The following is a 20,309-nucleotide window of genomic DNA, read 5'->3' as shown; positions in this document are numbered from 1 at the left end:
AGACAGGTCAAAGAGAGTTGAGAGCCAAATATACTCAGCTTGTGGGCCAGATTTCGCCCGAAGGCCAGAGATTGACATATGGGCTGTAAGGGAAAGAGAAAACAAATAGCTAGAGGTGGAAAGCAACTGGCTCCATAGTTACCATTCACAAAGACTATGTCCACACAGGACGAATAGGTTGTGGATCTGCAACAAAATCCCTAATAAAAATCTACAGCATATGCATGTACGTTTTGAAGCAGACTTTCACACTGACTTAATCTCAGATCAATACTGAATTTTGTTATGTTTCTGTAGCAGAGCAGAACATGTTGTCCATTTGGAAATCTGCAGCAAGGGCTAAAACAAGTTTTTAATTAATCCAGTGTGTAAATGAGGTTTTTAAAACCTATTTACTTGCATGGTAATATAGTTTGCAAAAATATCTGCAGCAAATTTGCAGCTAATTGTGTGAACATTTCCAAAAACCTCTATGTGCAAGAACCAATATCAGCCCGATTCATCAAGACCAGCATTTTTCACAGGAAAGAGTGGAGTGCAATGTGACCAATTCATTAAGAGGTGCATGCTTCTTAATTAGTCAGACGATGGACACAAATAGAAAGTGTCTCTGTGTGAACCGCACACATCCTATTCCAGTCATGAATTTGCCAGAGCTGGGGGAAAATGGAGTGAAAATGACGAAAGTCGCAGCATCTTTTTGCGCAGCCTCACGTTGTGCAAAAATTTCAAAGATTTTTATGACAGTTTTCTGGAATAAAACCCTTCATGAATTAGGCCCTATGTATTGAAAAAATATCACCTGCAGAAAGTGGAAGGGTGACGTGCTAATTCCAGCTTTGGAAAAGGGACTGTTATCCAATTCAGCTAGTGGGTCTTATAGTATTTAAAATTTGGGCTTAGTTTGAGTAACATAGTATGTGTGACAAGCGTGTTGACATCAGGGTTCACTGGTCCGCTTATTCTCACACCCTTAAACCATAGATTTGCAGAACGTGATTATAAAAAGCATGTCGTAACCGAGGTATGATGACAGCACTGAAAGTAAAGCAAAACTGTGGCGGGACCGCGTCTTTGTGCACGCCTAAAAAGATGGACACATCCGGATCATAGGCCAGATGGCGTCCACAGCACCTCCATCTGCCTCATTATAGGAATCTTCCCCCAGGGTTACATCTGAATTACGTATTTCAGAGATCTATATGGTGTAAGCGCAGAATGAACAAATCAACAGCAGGTGAAGAATTGGTTTTATTTATTTTTGTATGCTGTTCCTTGTGCGGCATAAGTCTTTAGACGACTTTATTCTTCTGGTTGGTGCGCTTACAGCGATACCAGATTTATATAGTTTTTCTATGTTTGGCTGGTGTCACACACTAAAAGATGCTTTTTGTTACAAAAATTAGATTTTGTATCACCATTTTTTGAGAGCTGTAATTTTTCTATATTTAGTTCAATAGAGCCATGTGAGGACTTTTTGAACAAAAACTAGGATTTCAGGAATTTTTCTTTTATGCCATTTATCGTGTGGTAAAATTGATAAGACAGCTTTATTCTTTGGGTCAGTACAATTACAGTGATACCAAATTTATATTTTTTTAATGTTTTTGCGCTTTTACACTATAAAAACTATTTTATAGAAAAAAATATTATTTTTGCATCGCTTTACTGTGAGAGGTATAACTTTTTATTTTTGCACTGATGGAGATGTATGATGGTTAGTTTTTGTGGGACAACATGATATTTTCCGCGATACCATTTTTATTTACATTCGTCCTTTTGATTGCATTTTATTCCACTTTTTGTTCAGCTGTACTTTTTTTTTTACAGTATTCACTGAAGGGGTTAACTAGTGGGACAGTTTTATGGGGCAAGTTGTTATTGACGCTGTGATACCAAACAAGTGTACTTTTTTTCTTGTTTTTTTACATTATCGGTACAAAATATTTTTATTTTTTTAAATTATTTTCTGATTTTTTAAAATTATTTTTACAATTTTTTTTTTTTGCTTTTTTACTTTGTCCCACTATGGGACTTTCACTTTTACAGCTCTTATCGCTGTTATAAACTATTGCAATGCATAAGTTAGTTAGATCTGGCACTGCGCATCACCTAACTAACTTACTAAACCTGATGATCCCGATGTCGTCATGATAAAATCAGGTCACCATGGCAAAGATCGAACACCAGCAATGACGTTGCGAGGGCGCTGATCGGAGGGCAGAAGTGGCTCCCTCCCTATGCCTATTTTCTAAATGCTGCGATCGATATCAATCACAGCATTTAGGGGGTGAAACTGCCTGGAGCGGTGTGGCACTGCTCCTGGCAGTGAATGCCAGATGTCAGCTGTGTTATCAACTGATCACCTGGCAGCGATCGTTGCCTGGACATAACCAGTACATCCAAGGTCGGGTAGCACTTCCCATCCATGACGTACTGGGTGCGTCCAAGGTCGGGAAAAGGTTAATAGCCTATAAACATAGGCAGACCGCGCTTAACGATAATCATTCGATGATGTAATAGATCCTTCAGGGATCATAGGATGCCATTGTTCTTGTTAGCACAGATTCTCTTTTAACAGGGTAATATGCTTCTGAAAATGATGATCTTTTGTGCAGCACAACAGATCATTTCACCAAAGAAACAAGTTTTTTGATCATTCATCGGGTGACTGTCAGCCTGTTCACACTGCAATATTATTGTGAACTGAATGTTTCACAATAATCTCAGTGTAAGTGCAGCTTAAGTTTGGGGCACGAATTTAGTTTGGGGGTTGAAATTATTTGAGTCAGGTCATTAGCCATTCAAGTTGATCGGCATTTACGTGAACGTAAAACTACACGAGATGCGTTGCTGCCTTTTGAACAAACGTCTGAACACATGCAATGTGATAGGGTTTTGTCTAGGGCGCAACGTCTGGAGTTTAGAAGGCGTAATAAGCTGTGTTTATTCTGTGGAGACGCCTCTCATACTATTTCTGTCTGCCCTAAACGAGAGAAACATTTTGCGCACACAGTTGCTGTGGGCAGTGGACAACATAAGTTCCTTTTGGCAATTACTCTGATCTGCTCCTTATCTATATTTTCCGCTAAGGCTTTTGTGGATTCAGGAGCAGCTTTGAATCTGATGGATTTGGATTTGGACTTTGCTAAATGTTGCAGTTTTCCTATGATACCCCTGCAGACTCCTATCCCTTTGAGGGGTATTGATGCTACTCCTTTGGCGGAGAATAAACCCCAGTTTTGGACCCAGGTGATAATGCTGGTCGCCCCGGACCACCAAGAAAATTGTAAACTTTTGGTGCTGCACAATTTGCATGATACTATTGTTCTGGGTTTTCCCTGGTTGCAAACTCATAATCCTGTTTTGGATTGGAAATCTGTGTCTGTGGTGAGTTGGGGTTGTCAGTGTGTTCTTAATGACACTCCTGTTTTCTCCACCTCTCCCCAGTCTCATGATATTCCTGATTATTTGGCTGATTTTTCTGATGTATTTAGTGAGAGTAAGTCTGCGTCTTTGCCTCCTCATAGGAGTTATGACTGTGCAATTGAGTTAATGCCTGGGTGTAAATTTCCCAAGGGTCGGCTTTTCAACTTATCGGTACCCGAACATGATGCTGTGCGATCTTATATCAAGAAGTCGTTGGAGAAGGGTCATATTAGACCATCCTCTTCATCCTTAGGTGCTGGGTTTTCTTTGTGACCAAGAAAGTTGGTTCATTAAGGCCTTGTATTGACTATTGTTCCCTTAACAAAATCACTGTTAAATATCAGTACCCGTTACCCCTGATTTCTGATTTATTTTTCAGAGTTAAAAGTGCCTGCTGGTTTAGCAAGCTTGACCTCAGGGGGGCGTATAATCTTATTCGCATCAAGCACGGGGATGAATGGAAGATGGAGTTTAATACTCCAGATGGACATTTTGAGTACCTGGTGATGCCTTTTGGGCTCACTAATGCCCCTTCTATCTTCCATTCATTTATGAACAATATTTTCCGGGACTTTGTGGATAAGTTTTTGATCATTTATCTGGATGATATTTTGATCTTTTCCAGTGATTGGGATTCTCATGTTGAACATGTCCGGACTGTGTTCCAGATTTTGAGGGAAAATTCCCTGTATGTTAAGGGATCGAAATGCCTCTTTGGTGTACAGAGGATTTCATTTTTGGGATTTATTTTGTCTCCGTCGGCTATTGAAATGGACCCGGCCAAGGTACAGGCCATTTATGATTGGGTTCAGCCCACTTCTTTGAAGGCTCTCCAGAAGTTTTTGGGTTTTGCTAATTTCTATTGTAAATTTATAGGTCATTTTTCTGGTATTGTCAAACCACTGACTGATCTGAACAAAAAGGGCGCTAATGTGGTGAATTGGTCTCCAGAGGTAGTCTCGGCATTTAAGGAGCTTAAGCGGAGATTCACTTCTGCTCCGGTTCTACGGCAACCTGATCTCTCACTTCCATTTCAGGTGGAGGTAGATGCTTCGGAGATTGGTGCAGGAGCTGTTTTGTCCCAAAAAGATCCGGTGACTTCTAAAATGAATCCCTGTGCCTTCTTTTCTCGAAAATTCTCCCCATCTGAACGAAACTATGACGTGGGGAATGGGGAATTGTTGGCCATGAAATGGGCATTTGAAGAGTGGAGACATTGGTTGGAGGGAGCTAGACATCAAGTTGTGGTCCTCACCGACCACAAGAATTTGATTTATCTTGAATCAGCCAAACACTTGAATCCTAGACAGGCTAGGTGGGCCTTGTTTTTCACGCGTTTTAATTTTGTGGTCTCTTTTCTTCTTTCTAAGAATGTTAAGGCGGACGCCCTTTCTAGGAGTTTCTTTGCGGATTCTCTTATTGTGACCGAGCCTACTGCCATTCTAGGTGAGGGGGTAGTTCTTTCCGCCATCTCGCCCGATTTGAGACGTGCCCTGGAGGAATTTCAGGAGGACAAACCTGAGCGTTGCCCTATGGGAAAATTGTATGTTCCTGACCAGTGGAGGAAGAGAGTAATGTCTGAAATTCATTGCTCCACGTTGGCTGGTCATCCAGGTATTTTTGGTACCAGAGATTTGGTAAGTCGGTCTTTTTGGTGGCCTGCCTTATCTCGTGACGTCAGGAATTTTGTGCAGTCCTGTGGGATTTCTTCTTGGTCTAAACCCTGTTCTCGTTCTAGTGGGTTGCTGATGCCCTTGCCGGTGCCCAAGAGGCCATGGACCCATATCTCAATGGATTTTATTTCTGATCTTCCTGTCTCTCAGAGAATGACTGTTATCTGGGTGATTTGTGATAGATTTTCTAAGATGATCCATCTTGTACCACTCCCGAAGTTGCCATCTTCTTCAGAGTTGGTGCCCTTGTTTTTACAACAGGTGGTTCGGTTGCATGGGATTTCTGAGAACATTGTGTCGGACAGAGGAGTCCAGTTTGTTTCCAGATTTTGGAGAACTTTTTGTTCCAATCTGGGAATTCAGTTATCTTTCTCCTCTGCGTTTCATCCTCAGACCAATGGGCAGACTGAGAGAACAAATCAGACTTTGGAGTCCTATTTGAGATGTTTTATATCTGCTGATCAGGATGACTGGGTCTCATTTTTGCCCTTGGCCGAATTCGCGCTAAACAATAGAGCTAGTTCTGCCACTTTGATGTCGCCCTTTTTCTGTAACTTTGGGTTTCGTCCTCGATTCTCTTCAGGGCAAGTGGAGTCTTCGACCTGCCCAAGTGTGGACACTGTGGTAGAGAGAATGCAGCAGATTTGGGACCAAGTGGTGGATAAGTTGTCCCTCTCTCAGGAAAAAACCCAACGGTTTTCCAACCGGCATAGGACCATTGGTCCCCGGTTTAAAGTGGGTGATATGGTTTGGTTGTCGTCAAAGAATATTCCTATGAAGGTTGCATCTCCAAAGTTCAAGTCAAGATTCATTGGACCTTATAAGATTTTGGAGATTCTTAATCCTATTTCTTTTCGATTGGCGCTTCCAGTTACGTTTAAGATCCATAACGTGTTTCATAAATCTCTGTTGAAGAGGTTTGTGGAGCCAGTAGTTCCTATGGCGGCACCTCCTGACCCTGTATTGGTTTAAGGCAATGTGGAATATGAGGTAGAGAAAATATTGGATTCTCGTTTGGCTAGACAGAGACTACGGTACTTGGTCAAATGGAAGGGTTATGGCCCGGAGGATAATTCTTGGGTCTCTGCTTCTGACATTCATGCCGATAGATTGGTTCGTGCTTTTCACCGGGCCAATCCTGATCGGCCTGGCAGCGTGGATGAGGGTTCGGTGACCCCTCCTCAAGGGGGGGTACTGTTGTGAATTCACTTTCTGGCCTACCTCTGGTTACTAGTGAAGGTAGTGGAGCTGGTTGTATTGACAGAGGGGTCACGAGTTCTCTTTCCGGGCTCCCTCTGGTGGTTTCAGGAGGTAATGGAGCTGATCTAATTAACAGAGGTCTGCCACCTGATAATGAGGAGGACGATTGGACATCTGGAGTTTCTGATTGGATTTAAGACAGCCGACTCCCTCTGTCCCTGCTGGTGATTTTTCCTGCCTCCTGAGGTCTTAGTTTCCAGCTCAGTCCCTGCATGCTCAAGCTAAGGGTTCTTTTGCTATTGTTCACATTTGATTTGGTTTGTGCTGAATTTGCATCCTTATGTTACTGTTTGTGCCAGTTTTTTTTGTCCCGTATTAGATTGGCCTCTCTTTGCTCTGCTTTCAGAATATACCAGAGTGCTGATATAGTGGGTGAAGTCTAGTGACTTCAGTGTTTTTTTCTATCAGACGTGTTGGGCATTTTTTGCATGGTTTTTTGCGTGATTGCAGACAGTGTCTTTCCTTTCCTGTCCTGTCTAGTTAGTTTGGGCCCCATAGTTTGCTCAGCCTATTTTCCTACCTGCGTTTGTGCTTTCATCTTGTCTCACCGACAATATATGCTTGGGGGCTATCTATTCCTTTGGGGTCTGCTCTGGGGCAGTTTAGATTTCCCCTTTCTTGCTTTAGGCTTATTTAGTTCTCCGGCTGTGTCGAGGCATCTAGAATCATCGTAGGTACAATACACGGCTACTGCTAGTTGTGTGGATAGGATCAGGGGTATGCAATCCGCTTAGTTACCAACCTCTCTGGTTTTCTGTGGCTTAGCTTGGTCATGCTTTTCTCCTCGGTGACCCAATCATAACATGCACGTGTACGAGGTGTATGGAGCAGAGCCGCATGTGTACGAGGTGTATGGAGCAGAGTCACATGTGTGAGGTGTACGGAGCCGTGTGTATGAAGCAGAGCCACGTGTGTGCGCCGTGTACGGAGCGGAACTGAGTCTGTACAAGGTTTACAGAGTGGAGCCATTTGTGTACAAGGTTTACAGAGCGTGGCCACGTGTGTACAAGGTGTACGGAGCAGAGCCGCATATGTACAAGGTTTACGGAGTGGAGCCATGTGTGTACTGAGTGGAGCCGTGTGTGTGCGAGGTGTACGAGGCATAAAAAGCGAAACCGTGTGTGTATGATGTGTGCGGAGCCATACGTGTACAAGGTGTATGGTGGGGAGCATTCATACCTCCCAGCGGGACAGTCCCGATTTTGAGAGAGATTCTGCCCCACTGCCCCGGCTGGGAGTTTACTTTTCCCGCAGACACAGGAGTACACGGCGGAGCCCTGAGGAGCACTTTAAAATTCGCACGTGACGTTCCACCAGAAGTGACGTGCTAGAAACTGACCGAAAATGAGGTAATTTCGGGAGGAGATTGTGACAGAACCATGGAGGCACTTTAGGGAATGCTTCAGGTCCATCACCGTGTCCTCCTCCAACAGCACGGACAGCAGGATCGCCTTGGACTCAGAGATGTCGGCCATGTGAGCAGATCATGATATGCCCTGCATCGGGAGGCTCAGGTGGGCATTACAGTGGGAGTGCTATAGTATCTTTTGTAGAATCTTTCTTTCTCTCTCTGTTTCTTTATATCTCTAATCTTTCTTTTTTTCTTTCTCTCTCTCTGTTCTTTCTTTCTCTCTCTCTGTTTCTTTCCTTCTTTCTTTCTCTGTTCTTTCTTTCCCCTCTTTCTTTCTCTTTCTTCTTTCTTTCTTTCACCTCTTTCTTTCTCTCTCTGTTTTCTTTTTTCTCTCTGTTCTTTCTTTCTTTTCCTCAGTATCAGTCAGTGTGCCCACAGTACCAGTAGAATAAGAGGGGTAGGAAACTAGGTGGCACTGGTCACATTGAGCCTCTCATACTTTTTATTGGTGTATAATCATATGCCCTAAGCACCCTCATAAAGTGGGCCAGCCCCAGACAACAGGGTACAAACAAATCACTATTATTATCAGTCCAAGTGGACAATTACATACGTAAAGTTAATTATGTCCCTGTGCCAAGCAGTGCCGAGGATCAGAATACACTGAGGAGACCAGAGCAGTGGGGTTTGGGGAGAAGAATTATATGGGGCCCATTATACTGTATGAAGTAATTTATGGTGCCCATTATGCTGTATGAAGTAATATATGGTGCCCATTATACTGTATGAAGTAATATGTGGGGCCCATTATACTGTATGAAGTAATATATGGTGCCCATTATACTGTATGAAGTAATATGTGGGGCCCATTATACTGTATGAAGTAATATATGGTGCCCATTATACTGTATGAAGTAATATATGGGGTCCAATATGCTGTATGAAATAATATTTGGGGCCCATTATACTGTATGAAGTAATATATGGGGCCCATTATACTGTATGAAGTAATATATGGTGCCCATTATACTATATGAAGTAATTTATGGTGCCCATTATACTGTATGAAGTAATATATGGTTCCCATTATGCTGTATGAAGTAATATATGGTGCCCATTATACTGTATGAAGTAATATGTGGGGCCCATTATACTGTATGAAGTAATATATGGTGCCCATTATACTGTATGAAATAATATATGGGGCCCATTATACTGTATGAAGTAATATATGGTGCCTATTATACTGTATGAAGTAATTTATGGTGCCCATTATACTGTATGAAGTAATGTATGGTGCCCATTATGCTGTATGAAGTAATATATGGTGCCCATTATACTGTATGAAGTAATATGTGAGTATACTGTATGAAGTAATATATGGTGCCCATTATACTGTATGAAGTAATATATGGGGCCCATCATACTGTATGAAGTAATATATGGGGCCCATTATAATGTATGAAGTAATATATGGGGTCCAATATGCTGTATGAAATAATATTTGGGGCCCATTATACTGTATGAAGTAATATATGGGGCCCATTATACTGTATGAAGTAATATATGGTGCCCATTATACTGTATGAAGTAATATATGGGGCCCATTATACTGTATGATGTAATATATGGGGCCCATTATGCTGTATGAAATAATATTTGGGGCCCATTATACTGTATGAAGTAATATATGGGGCCCATTATACTGTATGCGGTAATATATGGGGCCCATAATACTGTATGGAGCATTATGTGGGGATAGGGGATGACTTTCTGTTTGTTGTGGATCAGACCGCTGGGACCCCCATGATCCTTGGAAACATAGCTTTGAAGAGCACCATGTAATTGGAGCTGTGGTTAATCATACGCAGTGTGGTGCCATTCACATGTGGCTCTTCAAATAACTCCTTTATGAGAGTGATGAGGGGACGACAAAGTATAGCAAAAATTCACTGATCAGGGCTGATGAGTGTTAGGCTGGGGTCACACTAACCGACGCAAAATACGGTCCGTAGTTTACAGGCGTAATACGGATGAATGACCCCTAAATAGTGCTCCGTATGTCATCCGTAAGCAAGGTGCGGTTGCGTATTTTGCGCATGTAAGCATCCGTATGGAATCCGTATGGCATCCGTATGGAATCCGTATGCTAAGATTTTCTCGCAGCCTTGCAAAATGGACATTTAACGGTTTTGAGGCCTGCTAACTATTTAAATCATTAGCCTGCACTCTATTTATTGGCGCAGGAACAGGTGGTAGCCTCCATTCTGTCCATTTGTCATCTTGCCTTCACTAGGTGTGTTGGTGTTGTATGTGCAACATGGCAAACAGTCTGACTTTCAACACAACTGAGCAGGTTCTCTTCAACTGGCTTTTGTCACGCCGCTTTCGCCAACCATACCCAGTGATAGTGGATCCACGGAGGAGGAGACGCATGTGGGTACATCCACTTTTGAGGCAACGACTCACAAGAGTTAATTTTCACCACCTCTATTCTTCTCTGAGGGAGCATCCTGTCAAATTCTACCAATACTGTCGCATGAGCCTTGCAACATTTGATCGACTCTTGGAGACAGTGCGCCCTGGGATAACCTTTCAGGACACAAGGATACGCAAAGCTATATCTGCAGAGGAGCGACTTCTACTCACAATACGGTATGTACTACACAACCATATTCTCTATGTTCATAATGTGTTGGCCAAAGTTTGAATTTTTGCCTTCTTGTAGTAAGTTTTAGGCCCTCATCTTAGTCCACATATGTTTCAACTTACAGACCCGAATGTTATGTGGAATATGTACTGAATATCACTTACTCATTGTGCAAAGCAAGATGTGTGTGTTATTTGCTCTGAAATCTTACCAAGTTTGGTATGTATGGACCTGTTTGTTTTGTAAATGTGTGCATTTGACAATCATCCTTTTCTGTTGTTCTTCAGCTTCCTGGCCACTGGCCTGTCATATGCTGCCCTCCACCATGAGTTTCTGATTGGAAGATCAACCATATCTGGCATAGTCAGGTCAACATGTAGTGAAATATGGACAAGACTATATCAAGTCGTCATGCCCAAGCCCAGGATGGAAGACTGGTTGAGGATATCAAGGGACTTTCAGGAAGAATGCCAGTTTCCAAATTGTATTGGGGCCCTTGATGGCAAACATATCCGGGTGCGTAAGCCGCCGAACTCTGGCTCCCAATTCTTCAACTAGAAACAATACTTTTCTGTTGTATTGTTGGCTGTGGCCGACCCTCAATACAAGTTTATAATTGTTGACATTGGGGCCTATGGAAGGACGGGAGACTCTAGAGTCTTAAATACTTCCATTATGGCTCGGCAGCTGCGCACCAACCAGTTGGATCTACCACCACCACGCCAGCTACCAGATGAGGCCTTTCAGTTAACACGCAATGTCATGAGGCCATATCCCCGGCGCAACCTTCACCACAGGCGCAGGATATTTAACTTGCGCCTATCACGTGCTCGGCGACTGGTGGAGTGTTCCTTTTGCATTCTTTGTGCCAAATGGCGGGTACTCCAGTCTGCCATTCAGCTGAGTGAACAAAATGTTAATGAAGTAGTGAAAGCCTGTGTGGTTCTTCATAACTTCACCAGGATACATGATTGTTCCTCCTCTGTTGGTGTTGTGCGTAGGCCGGACAATGTGCGTAGGGTGAGACCACCTATCAACCATCAACGTAGACCGATCTCTGGCCTCAAAGTGCGTGATATTTTCACTAATGACTTTATGGCACCTCAGGGGGAACCTTCTTGGCAAGAGCATGCTGTATCTATGTTGGCAATGTTGGTTTGATGTGTGTCAAAATATATATATTTCTACCCCTTCTGAATCCATGACTGTTGACTTGATTTGGTAAGCGTATTTTGATAGGGGTTTGGACAATTAAGACAGAGACGTAAAGTGTAGTTGCCAAATTTTTACTTTTGCCTTTTTTTTGTTTTTTTTGTTTTGTAAGGCAAACATATTCTTGCCCTATGAAAAACTTGGGCAATGGCCCAAATTGGTCTTTTGGCATATTTCAACATTGTTGTTAAAACAAAATTACAAACATATCCAACAACATACATATTGCAATAACAATATTGCAACATTACACATTTGTAATCCAAAGTAAAAAAGAGGAGTTATCCATCATCAAAATGAGCTACAAAAGATAATACTAACATTTATTATGAAGGTTTTCTAATCATATTAATAAGCCACCATGACAGGCAAGGCTACCTTACGCGTTTCTGACACATATTACATGTCTGTAATAAACACAATATTTCACCGCACTATACTGGGAAAGTCAAAGGATCAAATTAGAAGACTGACTTGATAATACATAGAGAGCGCGTGATGTTCTTGAGGCTGTTTGCCTTGATTTTGGAATATAGTTAGCTGGCCTAAATTTTACTAAGTGAATATGGACAGCACGCCTTTTCTAGGCATTATCAAGTGAGTAGTCTATTTTGATCCTTTGACTTTGCCAGAATAGCGCCGTGAAATGTTGTCTTTTTTACAGACATGTAATATGTCTCAGAAACGCATAAGGTAGCCTTGCCTGTCATGGTGTCTTAATCATATGATTTGAAAACCGTCATAAGAAATGTTAGTATTATCTGTTTTAGCTCATTTTGATGATGGAGAAAACCTCTTTTTTACTTTGGATTGGGATTTTGAGCACCAGTTCAAACACACTGGACATCTCCTCCCATCAGACCGCTTAAGAACACTCATGTACAGTATGGGTTTAGCCACTTATAAATTGTGGAATGTTGGGGAAGGAGAAGGCGGAGGAGCAGCCTGTGGTTGCTGCTGACTACTTTGAGCAACATCGCCCTGTGTGGGTGCATACTGTTGCCCATGGTGTTGGTACTGACCTTCCTCCTGTGCTTGTTGGGGGTAGTGGCCATAGTAATACTGCTGAGGGGCATCTTGTTGGGGTGGGTAGGCCCGTGTCTCATACCCACCAATATAGCCATGTCGTCCCCAACCAGGTTGGGACCAGCCTCCAACACTGGGTGGGAAAAAGTGGCCATATTGGTGGGGTTAGCTAGAGCCAGAAATCGGTTGCTGCTGTTGGTAAGGTTGGGTAGGGGGAGGAAGGGGGTGAGGTGTAGGCCCACGTATTTGAGGATGTTCAGACCCTGCTTGAGCAAGCATCTGTGTGGTTGGTGTCATGCGCATTAGATCTCTGGGGGAAAGCTGCCAACTCTCCAGATATTCGAAAAGCTCATATGGGGTATTTGGGGGTGCTTGCATCAAGCAGGATCTGAAAACATCCCCGAATACGGAGCCTGACCTCACGGGAAAGGGCACGGAGATAAAGGGCCAGGCTATGTGAGTAGGCCTCCTCCCCATCATCTGTAGTGACTCAAGATAAATAATTTAGAACCCCTGTGTCCACATTGGTCCTGCTATCTTGCACAGCGACCTGGCGCCTTCTTCGGCCTCGCCGGGATGTAACAGCAGCCTGTGGGTAGCCCCGGATCTGGGCAGTCGGGCTGCTGCTCAAGTTGCCCTGCTCCTCCAGGATGGGTGATGGGGCAGCAGCAGACGGTCCTGGTGGTGTGGTTTGTTGGGCAGCCAATGGGTTCTCCTGTGATGACTCATCTTCACCCATGCTTCTTGTAGGGGGAGAAGATGGGCCAGCCACCTCATCCCCTACAGGATCAATTATGGGCTCTGTCTCTAAGCCCGTTCCTCGATCCGTAAGGTTGGATTGAGTTCTGTTATGAAATAGAACAGAGGCAAAAATACATCAATATTTTTGGCCCTGTAAAGTATCGGTGTAATGTGGTGTGAGGTATGTACTTATGGTCTCAGATCCAAAATTGGGGCGAGGAAGGAGAGGCGGTCATAATACACATATTTGCGTTTCACATAGCCCGCATCCCCACTCCTGGACCGCTGCTGACGATCCCGGCGGTATTGGTCCCGGATGCTTCACCAGCGTTTCATCACATCTTCCACTGCCATGTGAGAGGAAATATTCTCAATTTCACATATTTGATCGGTCACATTTGTTACCAGTAGTCTAGGCATGTGGCCTTCTGGGGTGTGCTTTCTAGCCAGGCTGGCATATCTAATTGGCCCATCCAGGCCACATACACAGGCTCAGAATAGTTTATGCATCAAGTAACTACACTTAATAACTTGGTTGGCTAAGAGGAAGAGGAGCTTGTGGCCTGGGCAAAATTATGGCAGTGTGAAACTATGTGTCACATCAAAATCTACCCGCCTCATGAGGCAAAAAGGAGAAGGACAGGAAGTGGAGGGGGGCAGAATCTGTAATCATTTTTGTTTGTGAGGTAATTTAAAGCATTTTTGGGCCTTGTACTTACTCAGTTTCTGCTGCTTCTCACGTGGCCGATCACCAAAGTCATGAAACATCTGGCGACATGCGCCTCCTTTTGCACACCCATAGACTTGCATTGGCGTATTACGGGCGTAGTACGCTAACAATCGCAGCATGCTGCGATTGGCACGGACCGTAGAATACGCCCGAGAAATATACGGCTGTTGGGAGCAAACCCATAGAGAATCATTTGTCCGTGTGTAATGCGTGCTTTTAACGCCTCTCACTCGTCCGTATTCCTCGCTAGTGTGACCCCGGCCTTATAGTTTGTGGGCTGGTGGGATTTATGTGGCAGGGCTGCTTTTTTGTCCCAGTCCAGCCCTGTGACAGGCCTACCATTGCCATTAATGACCCTTGTTCTGGATACTTCTGTGTTGTTCTTGTGTGTGTGTGTTATGGCGCTGACATCCTTGTGTCTGGACACCTTTTTTTTCTATTTATCTAAATCAAAATATCCACTATTGTACTCAGTTTTACAGGATAGATATGAAAATACTTTGTGTGCGGGGGGCATCATTTTGCTGTTCGCCTCAGGCAGCAGAGAGGATAGGTTCACCCCTGCTAACTCCAATATGTGGGTTCCCTTTTATGCAGAAGATCATCGGTGTTGCACTACTATGCGCGTTTTGGCCCTTTACCAAGTAATGGTACTTATGCTGTTTATTACAGTTATGTATTGTTAACAGGGAGGTGAGCCGATTCCAGCCATAAATACTATCTTAACGACATTTATGCCAAATATGTACATTTTGCTTTCCCGTCAAATATGCATCATCCCACCCTTAATAACATCTACCAGGACCAGAAAGAGAACATGATTTTCATATATTTGTTAGTCAATATTTTGTGAGATAATAGAGAACACTTACCCCATTTTAATAGATTATTCTCTTAAAATTACTTAGTGTAGCACATGAATCACTTACCAGCAATGTTTTCTCCATCCTGTCTGCCAGTTGTAACCGAGGCACCAGTAGTAGAAATGTTGTCAAGATTACCATATTTAGCTGTGAAGAAATCAACATTAAAATTCGTCAAGTCACTTACCAATTGTAATAGCTACATCCTTCTGCTTGTGATTTAAGGGGGTCTGATACATAAAATGCACTGATTACAAAAATGTCCACAAACAAATAAAGTTGGATAGAGAACTTTACTAATAATTAATACCACAAAGAACAACCAAGTATAATCCAAAAATATATAAATGTTTATTCAAAATATTTTTTTCCTTAAAAATGTTTTTTAATACATCACATCAAATAACAGAGGCCACTGAAAAAAATGCATATATCATAAAAGTGTATAATTTCAATATGTATGCAAAAAAAACCTTGCCAAATGTGTCTAATTAATAACGGGTGCATAAATATAAATAAGACAAATTTCAATGCATGTGCAAAAAAGTGTATTGCCTAAATAAATATGCAAGAAACTGAGTAAATGTGCCCAGGAAATAATGTGCCCTACACCGTGAACCAGGCATTATGGGCCATAATTAATCTCATGTATAAAAACATTTGTGAACTAAAACTTACATCAGACCAGTGGCTGCCAAATTCATCCCAACGCACGTTTCATGTCTCACTTCATCAGGAGGTGCCTCTGTTATTTGATGTGATGTATTAAAAAACATTTTTAAGGAAAAAAATATTTTGAATAAACATTTATATATTTTTTGGATTATACTTGGTTGTTCTTTGTAGTATAAAATGCACTGAGTATCAAACCACTTTTATAATTAGCTTTATTATAAAATTTCCTACCATTCTCCATATACAGCTTCTTACTTTACTTCCTGTTACGTCTGGCTTGAGAAAAGTCTCAAATGGGACGGATGGCCCTGTAGTCACTTCTCCACAGCTTCTATCATCCCACCTAGAACACGACATCATCAGGGTGCGGTGCTACGGTTACTTACATTAGCTTCCTTCTCCGCCGTCGCCTGATGACGTCCTGAATCAATTGCGGGGATGGAGGTGGAGAGAGGTGATTGCTGCTTCTAACCACCACCAGACTTGTCACCAAGGTTGCCAACTGTCTAGAAATTCTAGGACAGTCCATAAAAATAGTCAACGATAAGGAAGAGCACGGCACTTTTGGCCAGTAGGGGATCAAGTAGGATCCTGTCCCATAACACAGTAGATATTAGACTTCACACTCAGATATCATGAAGAAGTTAGATTTTATGAAATAACAGCAATCCAGAAATTTGAAGACATTTTGGTCTATACAGTAGACCTTTATCAGTATCCCTTTTGACTTCAAACTGGGGTAAATATTCTCCTGGGCATAAACTGATGAAGGTCTTCTGTATAGACTGAAACATCTTCAAATTTCTGGATTGCTGTTATCTAATAAAATCTAGCCAAGTCTTATATCTACTGTAGTCCGTAAAAATAGTGCATTTTTTGTCCTGTCCGTAAAAAAAAATTAAGGTTTTGGTGATTTTTTGGGGGGAATCCAAGAAAGTTATTCTGATTAAAATGATGATGACAGTCAAAATACAGTGAAAGCAGCTGATGGGCTGTAGACATGAATCACTAATCATAATGATTTATGATATTTTTTCAATGTGTCTATAAAAAATATTGCCTGCCAATGATTTTTTTTTTTTAGAAACTGTCCAAAAAAATAAAAAGTCGAGTTGGCAACCCAGCTTGTCACCACCGACCCGCCGCTAGACAGCTTCTGTCCCCACCACCTCTTTCACTGAAACGAGATATCATCAAGGGGTGCTAAAAGAAGCAGGGTGAGTGAAAGCAGCACCGCCCTACAGCTTCTGTCACCACCCTGAAAAGAATCATGGGGGTGGCACTGCTGGCACTCACCTGCCTTCTGTCCCTCCTTCAGGTGAATACCTGATGAAGGCGGATTCACCACCGAAAAGCTTTGTGGGGACATAATGACCAAGTAAAGAAGTTTCTTTTCCATCCAAAACAAGTGTCTGTCTTGCTCTGAGCGCCCTAATCAGCCGTACTTCTCTTTCCTTGTATTTTACACCCTTCTGGGTGAGCGGCTTTGGTGCAGCACAGACCCAGCAGGCTTCCAACCATCCTGATAGACGGAGGACCTGTGGTGACATCAGCATCACATGACGCCCTTTGTGACCGGCTAACCTTGGAACCTGAAAGCCAGGATGACGAATGGTGCACGATAAGCACCGCAGGCCCTGCAAACGTGGTTATGCCGGCAGCATAACCAAGGCAGGTTAGTGTACTTTGTTCCTAACCGACTCTATTTGACCACCGGGTATCACACCAGGAGCGCCCCCTCCTCTCTCCTATTTTGATCCTCATTATGATGACCCTTTTGAAACTGCCCTAAAATGAAACATCACAAGAAGTAAAAAAGGAAACAAACAAAGCTGTATAGGGATTACAGTAAGGAATTTTCAAGTAAAGAAAACTACAAAAGTGGTTAGGGATTAAAAATAGATATTTATACAGGCCAAGTTACGAATTGGACAATCCCTGTAATGCTGTACTGTCCTATTTCCTGTGCTGATAACCAAGCTCATGAACAAGGCTCCATGGAAGTGACTCCTGGCTGCTTCACATATCTGCACATATTGTAAGTTGCGGACAATCACGGGGGTAGTCATTGTCATTCCACTGACATGGAGGATCTGTTGATAACATCCTGTATAAAACACTTGAAACTAGCACTATTATTGGCATTGTAATTAACACTATAGCTGCAACTCTTATAGGAGCTCTCCCTTCACATCACAAAGGACATATGTTGCTATTGATACTTACACGCCATTGTTGTTTTAACTGTGGACCTAAAAGAAGAACAAACATTATTTTTGTATGACATGACCATAATAAACAGGCAAATTTTCTACTAAATCATTTACAGTGTTGACTATTCGGCCAAAAGTAAATCTATAACTTGGCCAATATCTTTAGTCATATTTTATAGCACTTTAACCCTTTCTTGAATGGGTAATCAGTTGTTTTGCATGTTTGTGATTTTCTCACCCCTTTTCAAGAGCAACAACTTTCTATTTTTCCACCGATAGTCCTATGACAGCTTGTTTTATTGTGAGGAAAGTTGTACGTAGTTTTGAATGACAACTTTCATTTTACCATACAATGCATTGGAAAATGTGGAAAAAAAATCCAAGTCTGGTGGATTGACAAAGAAAAAAATGCAACTCAGCCTTTGCTTTTTGGGTTTCCTTTCTTCAGCATTCATTTTGCTGAAAAATTGATCCGTTTATGTTTCAAGTCAGAACAATTACAGAAGAAACAAAAATAATCCTAAAATCTTGCAGTTTACATACAAGCCACTGTCTCTTAATAGGCTGACACTTTCTTTTTGTTATGATAGTGTAGGTCTTTTTTATTATTATAAAACACTTCACATGACATTACAAAATAAAACACAACAGAACAAAACATAAGAACAAAACTCCAATTAGAAAACAAGATGACAAAATCAGACACAAAACACAAAAAAATAAACCAGAAATGGAAACAATATTTAGGAAAGTTCTTGACCTACAAAACATTAAAAAAAAAAAAAAAAAATGTTCATTTTTTGTCCATTTTGTTTGTAATTAGGATTGTTGTAATGTGAATGTGGTGGTGTAAGCAGGAGGCTGTGAGGTAAGGCGGTGGGGCCAGTGGGTATTTGTTGTTTTTTGGTGTCATGTATAATATTTGGGTTAGTGTAATGTTTTATATTTTATATAGTGTATATAATATTGTATATAGGAAGGTGTGAATGTAGTTTGGGGTTGTGTATAATAGTATGAATGAAGCTGGTCCGGGGGTTTTACATGATTTTATATTTATTATTTCAGGGGGGTACTCGCGTAATTAAGGTAATTTCTTTTTTTCCCTTTTTAGTTTTAATTTCTTGTTTCTTTAATTTTATTTTCATTTTTATTTTTTTTTGTTATGATAGTGTAGCAACTCACATGGTGAAATAGGTATCACACTCAAAAAAACGGCAAAGACCCTGCCGCTACCTGTACAGGCTAGAGATCCTGACCTTGCAGTCTTTAGTGGTTCCTACATGAGCTGAGATAGCACTAACCACAGACTAGACGATGACAACTTGAACCTATGCTGCCTGAAATGCCGTCAAAGTGCAAACCAGAAAGATTTTCAAAAAGTGGATGAAAGCCTACACAACAAGAAAAGGTGAGGTACCGGTAGCAGTAGAGGGGCAATTATTGAGAGTGAACTCAGCCAGAGGAAGAAAATCCACCCAGGCCTTGTTTGAGCAAAAAAAAGTTGGCTCCAGCAAAATGGCAGCGGCGTTATGTGCAGTAGCATCTATCGACAAGCGATGCTACTGCGCATGCGCTGCTTGTGCCATTTTGCTGGAGCTACTTCTTTTTTTCAAAGAACACATTATTAAATGCGCAAGAGCAGGATTTAAAACAGCAGGCAAGTCACTGAAGGTTCAGTGACATGTTATTTAGCCAATGATGATGACAATGTGTCCAGAGCACGAAAAAAAGAGTCGCCCACAGTTCCGCCCCAGAGCACGAGCATCTCATTAACTGAAAACTTCTAACACAGATTAAACAAGAACTACAAGATGGAATTCCTCAACCTAGGTATTGTTTTATTCTGTGTAACATCGCCAACCTGACAATGCCTGTAGTTTAGTTAGCAAAATCCTGATGACAGATTCGCTTTAAGATAAGTTGGTTGTACCTAATCAAGGGCAGTACCTTAAAGGGATCAATCTGAAAACCTTTAGCAGAAACCAAATGACCCAAAAACTGAATCTTCTGCACCTCAAATTGACACTTCTATAGCTTGGTAAACAAATGATTGTCACAGAGAATCTGAAGCACCTGTCGAACATACTCCTGATGGTCCTCACGAAAACTTGAGTAAATCAAGATATCATCCAAATCTATCACTACAAAACTAGCCACAAAAGAAGAAAAAATATAATTTATAAGCTCTGAAACACTGCTGGAGCATTGGTTAAACCGAATGGCATCATCACATCACAAGTGACCCTCAGGTGTACTGAAGGCAGCCTTCCACTCATCACCTTGTCAAACACATATAAGGTTATATGCCCTTTTCGGATCCAGTTTAGAAAACTACCGTATATACTCGTGTATAAGCCGAGATTTTCAGCCCATTTTTTGGGGCTGAAAGTCCCCCTCTTGGCTTATGCGCGAGTCATATACCGGGGGGGTGGGCGGGGGAGGGGGAGCGGGGGGTCAGAGACCATACTCACCTCTCCTGGCACTTC

At 42.0% G+C, this 20,309-nt stretch overlaps 1 protein-coding gene across 2 annotated transcripts in view; it reads right to left on the bottom strand.

The window, feature by feature from the left end:
- Positions 1 to 20,309, bottom strand: part of LOC141101438 (lysozyme g-like) — a 117,409-nt gene that overhangs the window by 18,650 nt on the left and 78,450 nt on the right. For both annotated transcript variants that reach the window (XM_073590533.1, XM_073590532.1), the window contains exons 2-3: positions 17,837 to 17,862; positions 15,002 to 15,082 (exon numbers count right to left, since the gene is read on the bottom strand). In XM_073590533.1, coding sequence (XP_073446634.1) covers positions 15,002 to 15,082; positions 17,837 to 17,843 — 88 coding nt within the window. In that variant the 5' untranslated portion in view covers positions 17,844 to 17,862. The remainder of the gene's footprint in view (positions 1 to 15,001; positions 15,083 to 17,836; positions 17,863 to 20,309) is intronic.

This window comes from Dendrobates tinctorius, unplaced genomic scaffold, assembly GCF_039654945.1.
Source record: "Dendrobates tinctorius isolate UK_male_01 unplaced genomic scaffold, ASM3965494v1 ptg000117l, whole genome shotgun sequence".
Classification (NCBI taxonomy): Eukaryota; Metazoa; Chordata; class Amphibia; order Anura; family Dendrobatidae; genus Dendrobates; species Dendrobates tinctorius.
This window is presented reverse-complemented; position numbering and strand designations above follow the sequence as displayed.